Genomic DNA, 14,201 nt, shown 5'->3' on the forward strand with positions numbered 1-14,201 from the left:
CCGTGCGCGACGGGCCAAGAGGGGCCGGGGAGGGGTCACGGAGCCGGCGGGCAGCGAGGCGCTCCCCGGGGCGAGCGGGAGGGCAGCGCGGCTCCCAGGGAGCGGGGGCGCCCGCGGGCCGGGCCCCGGGACAGGCGCGGGGCCAGGCGAGGACAGCGGCCGGGCGGCGGCAGCCGGGAAGGTGCCGGGCGGGAGGCGGGAGCCGCGGGGAGGGAGGGAGGGCGCCCGGCCGGGGGGGAACCGGGCGGGACGGGCGCGCACGAGGCGCCCACGCGGGCGGTCGCGGCGATACTCACTATGGGTCGTTGGTGAAGCGGGGGCTCCGCGGGGGCTGGTATCCGTACAGGTGACAGTAGAGCACATCGAAGCAGAAGCAGCACATCTCGGCCGACACCACCATCTTCCTGCAGCCGGGCCCGCCGGAGCCAGCGCCGGGGGAGGCGAGCAGCGAAGAGGCCGGCGGGGAGAGGCCGGCGGGGCCCCCGCCGCAGCTGAGCGGCAGCGGCGGGGATAGGGCGCAGCCGGCGGCGCCCCCCGCCAGAACCCCGAGGCCGTTCATGCGGGGGCCTCCCGACGGGGGCAGCGCCCCCGGCTCGCCCCCCGCCGCCGCCGCCCCGCCGCAGTGGGAGCCGCCACCGCCGCCACTGCCCGGGCCGGCCGAGCCCGAGGGAGGGGAGCTGGAGAGTTTCTGCTTCTTCACCCCGCAGCAACCCGCCGCCATCTTGGAGCCGTCTCCCCCCACGCAGCGCTTCCGACCCATGGCGGGGGGGCCGGCCGGCCGGCCGGGGGACGTGCGGCGGCCCGCTCCGCCTCCTGCCGCGCCCGCTCCGCCTGCACGGGGAGGGGGCGGGAGAAGGGAGGATGAATGAGGAGCAGGAGGAAGAGGAGGATGGGGGGAAGAAGAGACAGAGAGAGCTGTGTTAGAGCGACCCGGTGAGCGGCCCCGGGGGGCAAGGTCGGGGTTGAGGGGGCAGCGCGGCCCGCAGGTGTGGCGGCCTTTCCCCTCCCCTCCACACGCCGAGCCGCCCCTCTCGCCTTCCCCCCGCGCTTTATCTCCTCCTTCTGCCAGGGAAGTGGAGCAACTCCACCTCGCGTGCTAAAAAAAAAAAAAAGGAAATAAATAAAATAAACCCACAAACCCGAGCTCTGCAGGCGCCGCACGGCAGGAGCAAAGCCCTTGAGATGGTTAAAAACACCCCGCTAAATAATTCAAGTGACCTGAAATGCCTTTCTCTGGGGAAGAGAAGGGGAGGGCTGTGTTGGAGCCGCCAGGCTGGGAGCCTGCAGAGAGTGCTTGGATGCAGCTATTAAGCATGCAATCGTGATGGCTAAAAGCCACGGGCTTTATATGTATGTATGTATATATATATATTTTAAATTATAGCTTTGGCAATTACTTCACAACCAGTAAGTAGCAGCTCAGAGCGTAGGCCCGCAGCTGCAGAGCCAGCAGCCATGACCCGGTGAGACCACGGCCCTGGGTGCCGGCAGCCCGGGGGGGACTGTAGGGAAGCGAAGTCCAGAGGAAAAAGGATGTGAGTGCCTCCTGTCCTCCAGGCATCAAAAATTAAGCTTATCAAGGAGGGGGAAATGTGTTTTATATTACTATTTTACGTTAGCCTCACATATAGGTATATCTGAATATATGGAGAGACTTGCAAACAGCCATAAAGTACTTCAAAATCTGTGTGTATGTATATTTAGAAAATAACACCTCACCCGTCAGTGTTATGCAGCTATCTCTGGCATGGGATGTAACAGCTGCTTAACATAGAATAGCAACACCACAGTATCAGGGAAGACAAGGGGGTGAGGGCTGCCACACGGAGTTAAAATAATATCACAAGTTTAGAGGGACAGCCGTTACACAAGCTGAAATTCTGTATACAGAAAGATTCCAGTCTCAAACTACTTAGAGACTCAGTTTTACATTTCTTGATAGAAATGGTTTCTCCAACATCCTCATGATAGTAATTTTGGCTGCATCTTAAATTATGTATTTGAACAGAAAATCCCTAATTACTAGATCTCTAATACTAATGGGTTAAAAGGCTCTTTGAGGGCTTCTGTCCAAATACTGGCCTAAACTCTTCTTGCTTTGACTGTGAATCATAACCTGAAGTGAAACAGCTGCACGGAATAATAGCAAATAGAAAGGAGAATTAGATGGTATGAAGCAGTCTTTTCCATTTTTAAATGTAATGTTTACATTTGGAGCAGTAGAATACTTGAGAAGGGAACTGGGTTCCCTTCTCAAACAACTTTCAAGTTTCTTTCAAAACAAAGGCAGTGTTTTCCACTTAGGGATTCATTTGTTTAAAATCAGTTAGCAGTGACACCTTCTGTTGCTTTTGGGAAAATAGTTTCTCCAGGTATTGAATTCTGGCTTTTTCTCATTTTTTTACCATCCTATGTTATTTAACACCAATATTTATAAAAATATTCAGTAATTGCAAAAGCTTATGATACAGACAGAAATACTAATTGTTCACTCCACTGGGACAGATATTTGGAAGGTTCAATGTAAGGCTCAGAGCTAGGACTGATATCCTTATGCAATATCAAGACTAGTGACAATGCATAGTGATAACTTTTTGATTAAATATGGTATGGAAATGGTCCCTGATTGAAAGGATAAACCAAGTATATTACTTAATCATGAAAAACACCTTACTTTTTCCACTTCTGCTGATGTTCTTTGCTGTATTTGCCTATAGTTGTGCTCCTATTTTACCTCAGTGCATGTAATGCATACCAAATCGGTATGTAAAGACAACAACAAATATATAAATACAACTGTGGAAACTAGTGGAATCAGGAGGACAGAATAGTATTATCAAATATCTTGAAGGGGAGAGAACTGCAGACTCACGAAATGTTCTTCATAATTCAATGGAAAATTTCCATTTATATTTGAAGGAGCATTTATTCTTTGGACAATATGGTTTTGGTTGACTGTAATACATGTTTCATTGGTCCTTTGTTTCAGTTAAGTATCAAGGACCTCTACATTTCTTACTACAAGAAACCTTGAATGTGTTCAGTTCCTTAAAGTACTTCTATACTCTGCTAACTTTAGAAGATTCTCTTCTGTTGGTTGATGACTGTGCTGTGCCTCATATGCAGTCAAATGTCCCAAGTGAACTCTGGATGAAAAACAAACTCTTGAGTAGTACCAGTGGAATCAGAATGGTCTTGCAATTAGGTCACTTCAGTTTTGGAGTGATGTAGCTCTCCTTTATGACTTCAGCTGTTTAGCACTATCGCTCTCCTCATGTTCTAAAGCCGCAATGATTTCAGAATAGCCACTTGTTACAAGTAACAGATTAAAATTAATGTTTTAATTAAAAGTCACAATTCAGTATTCTTGAAAAGAGCTGTTAAAGAAATTATCCTGAGAAAAACAGAATTATTTTCAGAAAGATATTTCTCAGTGATCTGAGCCTGCTCTGAAGGATTGCCCTTCTTAAACAAAATAATCAGAATGCTTAGTGTCTGGGGGAAATGATATCCTAACAGACATGGTCTAATTCCTTTTGAATCTGAGGTAAAATTTGCACTGACTGTAGTAGAAGTTGGATTGTTCTCAACTGGGCCAAAAGATCATTTATGTTTCCCAGTATCCTACAATCTAATTAGAAGACAAATCAATCAGAACAAGGAAACAAGCCAAAATTTGGCTCCATCAGTAGGCAGGAGAGATCTAATCCTTGCCTTATTACTATCAATTCTTTTAATAGGAACTGTGACAGGTGAGGGATTTAAAAGGGTACTTAAAATAGCACATTTAGGCTGTGGTTCCATGTGCATTTCTGCAGGAGTAGTAATTTTGGTTTAAGCAGCTTTACCTCAGCTAATTGTTCTCTTTCCTGCCCCACCCATACTGTTGTGTTCATGCAGCTGTTTGTGCAGATGTGAGGCAGAAGATCAAGTTTAAAAACACTCTTTCCCCTCAATTATTTTTCAGCCAAATCAGTTCTCCAGTCTGGTTTATCAGAGGGCTGCACAAAAATCTGTGTTGGCCTCTTGGAGTGGCTACACAAAAATTTAGAATTAATGGCCTTGGGCAGCTTAAACAGTGCTGGCAAAAAATTAGAAGATGCAGCCTAAAGCAACATTTCACATAGTTATGTGGAAACTGTCAGAAATCACAGAAACATTTGAATTTTAAATAATAGGTGAAGAAAACCAGTCGAGGAAAGATACAGAGCCTTGAACGGGAAGGAAATTAGTTTGTGCTTGAGACTGTAGAACAGGCAGAGCCAGGCAATGAAGGAAAGGGAAACAGAAGGTCCTCTTTTCAAAATACATAATATTCCACTTTCTGAGAACTGAAGGAAACATTATACTACAAATAATTCTGTAAAAAAACACCAAACAAAACCCTTCACAATTTGAACAATGTAAACAGCTAGCATGTCTATGGAGTTGTTAGTTACTATTCTAGAGAAAAGTCCATCTTCCATCTTCCAAAATTCAAAGATTAAATTCTGTCTTTGTATCTTCCCATCATAATGAGCTTTTTTGTATGTGCCTGCCATAAAACTGGAAGATTTACATGCTGAAAATTCCTTTGCTCTGAGTTTCCACCCATTGTAGAGCCAGTCTAGGCAATTCTTCCCTTGTCCTGCAGCTTACAAGGCATTAAGGCTGTAGCTGGAAAGAAAGTGGGTTTGCTTGTATTACTTTCTCACATTATTCCCAAACTGGTCTATCACTCTTGAGGCTCATGTGAGTTTTCCTCAGTATATTCTGCTTAGACGGAATAGTTACTGTGCTTCAGTTACACTCTGTGTCTCAGCTGTCCCCAGGAGAAATTAGATGCCAGATCTAGGTCAGAAAGTATGCACAAAATCTAGTAAAGTTAATGAAAGTTAACTTTCACATGTCTGAGAACAGCAATTGTTCCTACCAGTTAGAGGCCATATCCTGCTATTGTTCCATATATCAAACCCCTATTGAAGTCTCTTCTAAAAAATCTTGTACAAAAAATCATCTCCGGATGTGATACCAGCCAGCAGACAAAAGGTCCCCACATGTTATTTTACTGGAATCCTGGCCCTGTTTCATATTTTGGGCTATGTTATATTTTTACCATACTGTGAATCCAGTCTGTATTATTTTAAAATGAACATTTTTTACAGGAATTTTTTATGCTAATGTGAATTTAGAGTCTGGTCCTGTTAAACCATCTGTGCATGGAGCTTGCACTGCAAAACTGGGCATTAGTTTGTTAAAAAAACCACAACAAAACAAACAAACACCCCACTAAATAAGCCCTCCAAAACAAACAAGTAAAGCAAAAAATCACCATGCATTCTAAAATGTTATTTTTCAAAGTAAATAATATAGGACTGAACAGTTTCTGAAGTAGAGATAAAAACATTGTGTGTCAATGGAGTCAGAAAAATTATTTAATTTAAAACCTAAGGTTCAAAGCAATTTGTATTTATTATTTATAATAACTAAATGGAAGGTGAGACTAGTAGTAGCTTTTTAATGATATTCTTTCCAACTAATTCTGTGAGCTGCAGTGTTCCTCAAATATTATTTTAATGCCATATCCTATCCTTTTTGAATGTATTTTTCCATTGTACAGTGATAAAAGGAGATGTAGCTTATGTAGCTGTATTCTCAATATAAATTCACCATGGCTTCATTGAGGTCAGTGGAGCTACAGTGATTTATGCTAGCTGATACATTAATAATAAGCCTTAGGATATATTTTTTGACATCGCTGTTTGTAGTTGGTCTCCTTCACCAAAAATAATGTTTGCTGCTACTGTGGAGCACCATTTGCATTAATAGCATTTCCCACTTCTGAAGAGTCAGAGCTTTAGGAGCTGTAAGTTAATTAGAACAATATAGGTGTCTGTTTATCCAGTGCAGCCATACGGACACCACTAATGAGCCCCAGCAACAGTCAGATAGGACACAACAATTGAGGTGTATTAGGAAAAAAATGTAATCATTAATTTTCAAGTGTATGAGTGAATTAGGAAGATAGAATGCATGGTAATGTTTTGCTAAGGATTAAAATTTGATCAGGACACCACAATTACAAGCCTGCTTATTCCTAATAGTTGCGCTAAACCTTTAGCCATCCCAAGGGGCCAGCACTTGATTTTATATCTCATCTAAAAATACCAAAATGAAACTTCCATATAAATTTAGTTAATGCAAGGAGCAGTAATTTCAGAAAAGAGGTGAATGTTAATAATACTAATTGATTATTAATGATGTTAGTTGATGAGGATGACAGAAATGCTCCATGTAAGTAAGACAACAGGCATAAATTTTGATCTTCCTTTTGAGACTGTGTTGAGCTTCCTTTTTCAGATGTTATTTAATTTTCTTGTGAAATGATTTGATTTCTTCTGGCTGCTGCTTTTTCTATCTTTTTGCACATGTTATCTAGCTTTTGGTGTGAAGGAATTTCACCTCCATTCTTAAAATGTCCAGTTTTTAGCTCAGGTTCATGCTCCCTTGCTCTGGTATTTTGCACTGCTAAGATAGCATTGAAGCTGTCATCTCTCTGTTCCTTTCAGAGAGATGAGATATACTGTTCTTTTCTCCAGAGACTGAAGAACTTTTTTCTTTAATCTTTGTGAGCAGTGAAAACTCAGTGAATCCTTCTGCTGTCCTTTACTATGCTCAGTTCTATAAAAGAATCTGTGAATCTTAAGATGGCCAAGGATTACTTCCACTGTTCCAGGTGGAAACATCTCATATTGGATGGGTTTAGTTTCTCCTAATGTAATATTTTGGCTATTGTTTTGAAAGAGTGTTCATTACCTTCAGTAGACTATTGCAGCTTCTAAAAATATGCAAGCAGGGCACTCAAGTATTTTTCCATCTTCAGTGTTGTAATACATTGCTATTTATCAACTGTGGTTTTTTCCTTTCTCCCTAGAAGTATCAGCATTCTTTATATTCCATGCCTAAATTACTTAACTTTATATCTTCAAGGGCTTCTGATCTGTACATGGCACCCTGAATGATATGTTGATCCTCCTTTCTGTGACTGGTTTGGTAAAATCACCACTTATGCCACTTTGTTGCACTTACTTCTTTTTCTGTGCAAAGTAAAAACTGACAAATGCCAGTGTTTTGCCATAATGGTACTGGTTCTTCAGCACTATCAACTGCTAAAATCACTAAATACATTGTCTTAAAAGAGACTTGATATAAATAGAATATTAGTTAATAGCAGGTGTTACCCTCTGTGGCAAAAAGCCAGCAGGGTTCCAGAAAAACCCTTGTCATTGCAGTTGTTCCATTCCTCACTGGCACTTTGTGAGGGCAGCCCCAGTGTGGCTGATGCTCAGCTTCACCCTCACTCCTATCTGCTTTCATATATTCAGTCGTGCAAATTCTTCTTTTCTTTCTTGTGGGTAGGAAAAGCCAAACAACTCATGAGCACCAAATCCTAACTCCTTCTTGTATCTTTATGGCTTTAGAGGGGACTACGAATCCTGAACCCCAACTCCTGCAAGTTTCTGAATAAAATTGAATCTGTTGGAACAGGTAGAATTCGGTGCCTCACTTATCCATAGTTACATATTCATTAGTTTTATTGCCTCCTTTCTGTAGAATTCATGTTCTCCAACGTATTTTCTCATGTACTTTCTATTGCAAAAGCCAGTTCTCCTTTCAGACCTGTATAAATCAAATTACTCCAGTGAAGTGAATAGAATTTCATTGTTACAGAATGATGAATTCAAACCCAGTCCTTTTAAACAAACTGTAGGTCTCCTTGTAAATCTATGAATGATTTGTCAGTTTCTAGGTCTCCTGAGCTATCATCTGTTTTCAAGGAAAGTGATATTTTTATAGATCAACATCCATCCCCACAAAACTTTATGTCTTCCCATTTTTCTTATCTCCCACATTTGTATTCTTACTCTAGGGAAGGGCCTTCAGGCTGCCTGCTGGTGGTGATAATTTCTGTCATAGTTGTTCAATGTATAAAATAAACACATTGCATTAATTTTGAATAAAAAGCAGCTGGTAAACATGCAAGCTTCAAAAGTGTTCCCTCTCTTGTGCCCTCTTCCTTTCATTCACTAATTCTGATATTCCTTTTTCCACATTATCCATATAACTCAGTCTGCCATTACAGCAAGTAAAAGTAGACGTTTTGTTTTTAACGTGATCATTATTTAAATAAAGTAAAACATATTTTAGAAGATTGAAATGAATAGTATTTCTTCAACTATGGAAGAAGTCATAGCATTCAGGAAGCACTGTTGCTTATTGTGTTTTCCTGCTAATCCTTATAAAAGGTGAAGTTACAGTTTTTAACATCTAGAAATATATGTGATCATCAAGACTTGTGTCTGAGCTTTGATTTGCATGTTTGTTTTTCTCAATGGTTTCTTCATGGTTAATCTAATAATCTACTGACTGCCAGAGATTGCACAAGAATAACATTTTTTTATTTAACTACAATACATATGATTTGAGGAAATTATTATTTCAATTCTTAATATTAAAAACATATCCTTGTTACTTCAAATGAAAATAAAAAAGAACATCTCTCCTTGTGTATTTTAAAGTAAATCTATAAGTATATTGATCTAGAGGCTCCAATTATAGTATTTATTGCCATCTCCCTTTAAACTGCATCTCAATAATAATTCATTTGTTTTGATTTGCATTTCTAAAGAGCATTTCAAGATTAGAAGTATCCTGTGACACAGTTGTGGAGAATCCTAGCACAACATGTCAGATCTAAGGCACTGAAATATTTCAGGGCTACCCGTTCATGTATTAGGTTCTTCCAGCTAACCCTCATTTTAGATTAGGGATATAGAAGAAATTTGAAAATAATTTAATTAAAAATCCTTTGTGTTTAACTCTTTAAAAAAAATCACATAAGAGTTTGAATTCTCTGTTTTTCTCTTGCCTACTCTGTGTTTGTTTTCACAGGTCAAAGTCCTGCTGTCCAGTTTCATCACATTCAGATTCTGCCATGACCTGTAAGTCTCTCACCTCTAAATTTCTATTGCAATAGAACAGCTGCCTGAAAGCTGTTGTGGAATACTGAAATATGTCTTTCATTGAACCGTCATTAAACTATGTATATTGGATATGGCTTGTCTTGTTTTGCTAAATCCATGTAGTTCAAGCATGTATGCTTATAGCATAATATATCTCCTTTTTAAAATACTAGTTTATGATAATCTCATTCATTGCATTTTAAATGGCAGACTCATGGCTTATCAAATCTTCTGTTTCTAGAAGTACCCTTACTCTAAAACTAGTACTCTTTCTAGCTAAATCAGAACTAAAAGTTCTCAAAGAAAAATATTAAATTTGCCCTTTGATGAACAATTACCAAGCATTACATGTTCAGAGTAAAAAATGGATAACATTTTATTTTACGAGTCCACTAACTAATAGTGAATTAGAATAAAACTCCCATGGGAACACATTTGACATTCACATGAATAACAGATGAGTTCATTATGATCCCCTGCTTATAAAAGGAATGGCAAATGAATTCATAATTATTAAGCATTTAAAAATAACATTCCCCCAAAAGATAAAATTCTGCATTAAATACCCGGCTGTGGTTCAGCTGCAGGGCTTTAAAGAACCTGAAATGAAGTGGTACTACAAATGATTTGGTCATTTGCCACATTGTTTAACTACTTGGGAGCCAAAGTAAAAAAGATTTGTATGCTAGTCAATGCCTTTGAATTAATTCTGAAATTTTGAGATTAATCTTGCTTCCAAAGCAGAGAATAGAGATTAGATACATGGTGCATGAAAGGATTATGCTGCGTCTATGTATAAAGAGGAGGGTTGCAGCACATATGGCTACTGACATGTACTCATGTTATAAGTGCCTGTGGGCATCTCATTTGAAATACATATTAGAGTCAAATTTTGTAGGGTTTTTTTTGTTGATAGATGTGTGGTTTTATATATGACAAATACCATTCAGGACAGTTATTTTGCTAGAAGTGACATTCTCAAGTACTTGCCAAGCTGTCACATTAGCATACAGCTCACAGCCAGGCAGGAGACAGCTCTTCCATGAATCGAACCTCTGCCCTGTGATGACACTAATAGCACAGGGTCCCAAAGGTTGCCTTGTCTTCCAGGCAGAGAGGGAAATAAGAGATGCTGAGAACAAAGTCAAGAGAACAGCATAGAGGACTTGCAGAGAAGGAGAAGGGGCATAAGTAAAATCCTTTTCTTTGCTCTACCTGCACCAAGGACATAAACAGAAAAGGGATGAGAAGCAGACCAAGTTAAGACTGTTCTAAGTGCTGTCACCACTAAAGGGATGCAAAAGTCTTGTGTCCCCAAAACTTACATAGATCTAAATAGCATTGATGGAGGGAAGAAGATTGTTATCTTCTGTATAAATACTGATCCCATGTTTATCCAAGGAGTAGAGAAATAATGCCATATGTGATATATTATCATTATTATAATGCCATGTTCCTTTTCCCAGTATAGAGCTAAGGAGATGTGCGAAAGACCTTGTGTACATGTAGATTTTGAAGTAACATTGCTCCCACATTTTTCCGAGCTCCCTTCTCCTCAGCAGCAGCCAAGGCTCTAACACAGTTGTGTTGCCATTGACTGTGTTGTCATGCTGATCAGGAAAGAAAAAAAGCCACATCAAATGTGCTCATATTTTGTTTCACTCAGAGGTCTGAAGCTGCAGTCTGCCATCAGGTGGACTCCATGACAGACCTAGGCTGTGGGCTTGAGAAAAAGTGCTGTAAAACCAAAAAGTGCAGAGCAGGGAGGAAGTAGAGAGGGAAGGGTCTCAGGATTGTGGAGGGTGAGGGACATGCTGCACAGTCATGAAAATGGTCATGAAGACTAGAAATATATTAACCAAAACAGAATTCTGTAACATAATCATACACTTTTCTAGGCCAATTGTTACTACTAGGGAAAAATTAATCAAAATATCAGAAAAGCCATTTGTACTGTACAAAGCTTGTGGAAAATTGTGGGCAATTATTTGAGAAACTGTTAAATAACGATAAAATGGTGTCTTCTGCTTTGGAACAAGAATCACCAGATGAGCTTTAGAAATTGCATAGCTGCCAGTGGAAGAATATGGTTTATGCATTGCTGAGTTACATTGCTCTTAATTTTAAAAGTCTTGGAGCTGTCAGACTTAACTTCTGATTTGATCTGTGTGGGTAGAGTTTGGATGTATATTGAGACAATAGGGCTGAGATGATGCTTCAGAGGTAGGTGAGAAATACCCAACCTAAATCCAATAGAGAAAAACTAAATGTGTATCAGAGAAACTAATTGTACATCAGGGAAGCTAACTCCTTCCTGAGCCCTGTGAATTGCTGGGTGAAGCATGTGGTTTGATTACAATTATTGCCTAATGCAGACCTTCAATTCTTATGGGCCCCATGAGGACAATGCAGGAAACCTGTTCTGTGATGTATGAAGTAAGGGGTATGAACTCTTGTATTCATGCATTCACATCATACATGATTCTACATTTCAAGGAATTGGGAGATAATTGAGGCGATAATAATAGCCATGTCTGCTAATTATGCTACATACAACTTTTTTTCCTTGAAAGATAAATCCAGGTTTGGAGATTCATTTGACAGTTTTTTGTTTGGTGGGTTTGTTCTGGCTTTTTTCCAAGCTAATACATTATGAATCTATTACTTATAAAACTTTTAAAGTTTCTATTTTAAAACATTTAACATCTGTCAGAAAGATAGTTATTTGTTTATACAGCCTTTAATATTATAATGTATCTATGGTTGTTAATATTTGAGGTAATCACTATTATAAACAAGGGCACAATAAGAGAACCGCTGTGCTAGTTCTCCAAATGATGACAAGGGAATATGTCTGTACTTTTTAGTTATAAAAATCAGATGGCACTATCTTACTGTAACCCCTTCAAAGTTAAGACATCAGAAGACAGTTTGCTTTCAAAATGTTGGATAAATCACTCAAGTCAATGTCACATCATGACTGTTCCAACTATATGCTCCCTCACGAGGCCACTGCTGGTCATCACCCAACATCAGTGTGCAAAAAATTGGCATGAAATACCTTATCAGGTAGGTTTCTGTTCATTACCAACACATTAGATTGCAAGTAAGTTATTCCAATGTTTGCTTGTAATTTGCTAGGTGAAACAGGATGGCCTGTTGCACCACCCTTCTGTTGAAAAAGGGAATTCACTTCACAAAGTTTATAGAAAGCTGTAAATTAAACGCTTCTTTCAACATCAGAGAACTGTGGTCACTAGGAGTCCTTTTGGAAAATTAGGAAAGGAAAACTGGTAAAAAGGATTGGTACTTGGAATGAGTGAGTCCTGACTAAGAGAATCAGAGGAACAGCCATTGCTGAGAAGAAAGGGCAAATCCATACAAAGGTTATTTTTTAAAAGAAACAGGTACAGTTGTGAGGAGGTATGAATAATTTATAAAGATTCAAGTCTAGGCTTCAGAATGTACTTAAAATAAGACAAGTCTCAATCTGAATCACTTCAATTTGTGGTATGGTGTCTTGCAGCAGATAGCAAAACATGCTTGTTCTAAATCTTATGAAACAATAATTATAATAAGTAAATGCAATTGGCAGTGATTGAAATACTAATAATACACTGCGTTTCAAACATTTGTTTGAAGTGACCTCAGCCTATTACTCTACTGCAAGAGACAAACCTCTTTTAAATTGCATTTTTCTACTGCTGAAATGTTCCGATAGTATGGTACCCAAATTAGGAATAATTGTTAATAATTTATTCACCAGAAGGTTTGCTATCATCAGCTTTGTTTATGTCAGATGGAGATTAAAAAATAGTTCTCTTTCTTGCAAACTGCTGTGCAAATTTCATCTGCTTTATTAGATGTCATTATCTCATAGGAATGATATGAGATTCTTCTCATAACAGAAAAAAAGATAACCAAATATAATATAGGACTTATATGAGTTTTAGGGTTGTAGTTGACAGAACCTTATTTATATGTATTATATCTGTAATATCCTATAAGCTTTCTGTTCTACTTTCAAGTAATGTTGCTGTAAACATTCATGCCAAGAAAGGATAAAGCTTGTGTGAGTAATATTTAGCAGAAAACATGTGAAGAATTTTAAAATTTATTTTAAATTTTGCATTACCCTGTGCAGTGCTTTTTGCTGCTCTGATTCAAAATGTTGAGAAGTCAGAGACAGGTTTATTAGGAAAATATATATATCCACTGCATCTCTACACTGTATTAAATAATGTAAAATTACTTCTTAGCTCTTGTGAAGATATGCTGTTTCAAATTTTAAAGAGATTGAAGGATGTGAGTAGCTCTAAACTATTCCTTTTAGCTACTATTTTGATAATTATCTTTTTCTTTATAACATATTCGCTGGTTCTCAGTTTTACATGTTTCAAAGGATGGGGGGTGTCTCTTAAAACGTGGTATTTCTACTTAGAAAAATTAAAAGAAGAAAAAAGATAAAAAGCTGTACATCATAAAGTTCAAGCTACTTGCTGGCCTCTGGATGGAACTCCTTCCTTGTCCACAGCACTGTCCTTTTTCAGTGCTAGGAAATGTACAATACACTACTCATAGCCAGCAGAAAAAATACAGAGAATCCAATTAGTTTCTTTCCCTCTGTAATCTAGGAGTTACATTCACTAGATGATTAAAATTCAGCTAGATACATCATTACATTTATTAACATACAAATTCATTTACATTTCTTATTTATGACCTTGCACATCACTGCTTGTTCACCAGTGGTACAGGAAAATGTAGTTTTATGTTAGTTTATCATTAATTTGTTCTTGCTTGCAAGTACTGGAAATGTGGCGCAATGTTTTAATTTCAAACACTGCAAGAGAATTTTAAAATCCAAGTAATTTCTTTATTATAGCAGGCTGCCTGGAAACATTCACTCTAATTTTTTTATTCTAAAAACTGGAGTTTAGTTATTCAAGCTTTTTACTGATTTTCCTTCCCTACATGTGAAAATTAAATGCGGAGATTTAATGGTTTAGGTCATGTGCTTTCAGGCAACTGCATACATGCATCTACATGTATAAGGCATGTATGAGTAAATATAATGCCTTTTTCAGAGAAAAAAGTCTGAGGAAATAGACATTTCTCTTCCAGAGGTAGTTTCACAGTTTTGGGGCTTTGCTTTGTTTTCCTCATGATATTCTGCAGGGATACTTGGTTGGGTTCTGT

At 39.2% G+C, this 14,201-nt stretch overlaps 1 protein-coding gene and 1 long non-coding RNA gene across 3 annotated transcripts in view; one reads left to right on the forward strand and one right to left on the reverse strand.

The window, feature by feature from the left end:
- Positions 1–839, reverse strand: part of AMMECR1 (AMMECR nuclear protein 1) — a 73,754-nt gene extending 72,915 nt beyond the window's left edge. The window contains exon 1 of one of the 2 annotated variants that reach the window (XM_069015400.1): positions 297–838. In XM_069015400.1, the coding sequence (XP_068871501.1) occupies positions 297–760 (464 nt within the window). In that variant the 5' untranslated portion in view covers positions 761–838. Of the gene's footprint in view, positions 1–296 lie in introns of both variants that reach the window. The other variant, XM_069015401.1, reaches the window with a different exon arrangement.
- Positions 840–871: 32 nt separating this feature from the next.
- Positions 872–14,201, forward strand: part of LOC138110473 (uncharacterized) — a 67,945-nt gene continuing 54,615 nt past the window's right edge. Inside the window, exons 1-2 of the long non-coding RNA XR_011150944.1 lie at positions 872–933; positions 8,932–8,981. This is a non-coding gene — a long non-coding RNA (uncharacterized lncRNA). The remainder of the gene's footprint in view (positions 934–8,931; positions 8,982–14,201) is intronic.

This window comes from Aphelocoma coerulescens, chromosome 4A, assembly GCF_041296385.1.
Source record: "Aphelocoma coerulescens isolate FSJ_1873_10779 chromosome 4A, UR_Acoe_1.0, whole genome shotgun sequence".
Lineage (NCBI taxonomy): Eukaryota > Metazoa > Chordata > Aves > Passeriformes > Corvidae > Aphelocoma > Aphelocoma coerulescens.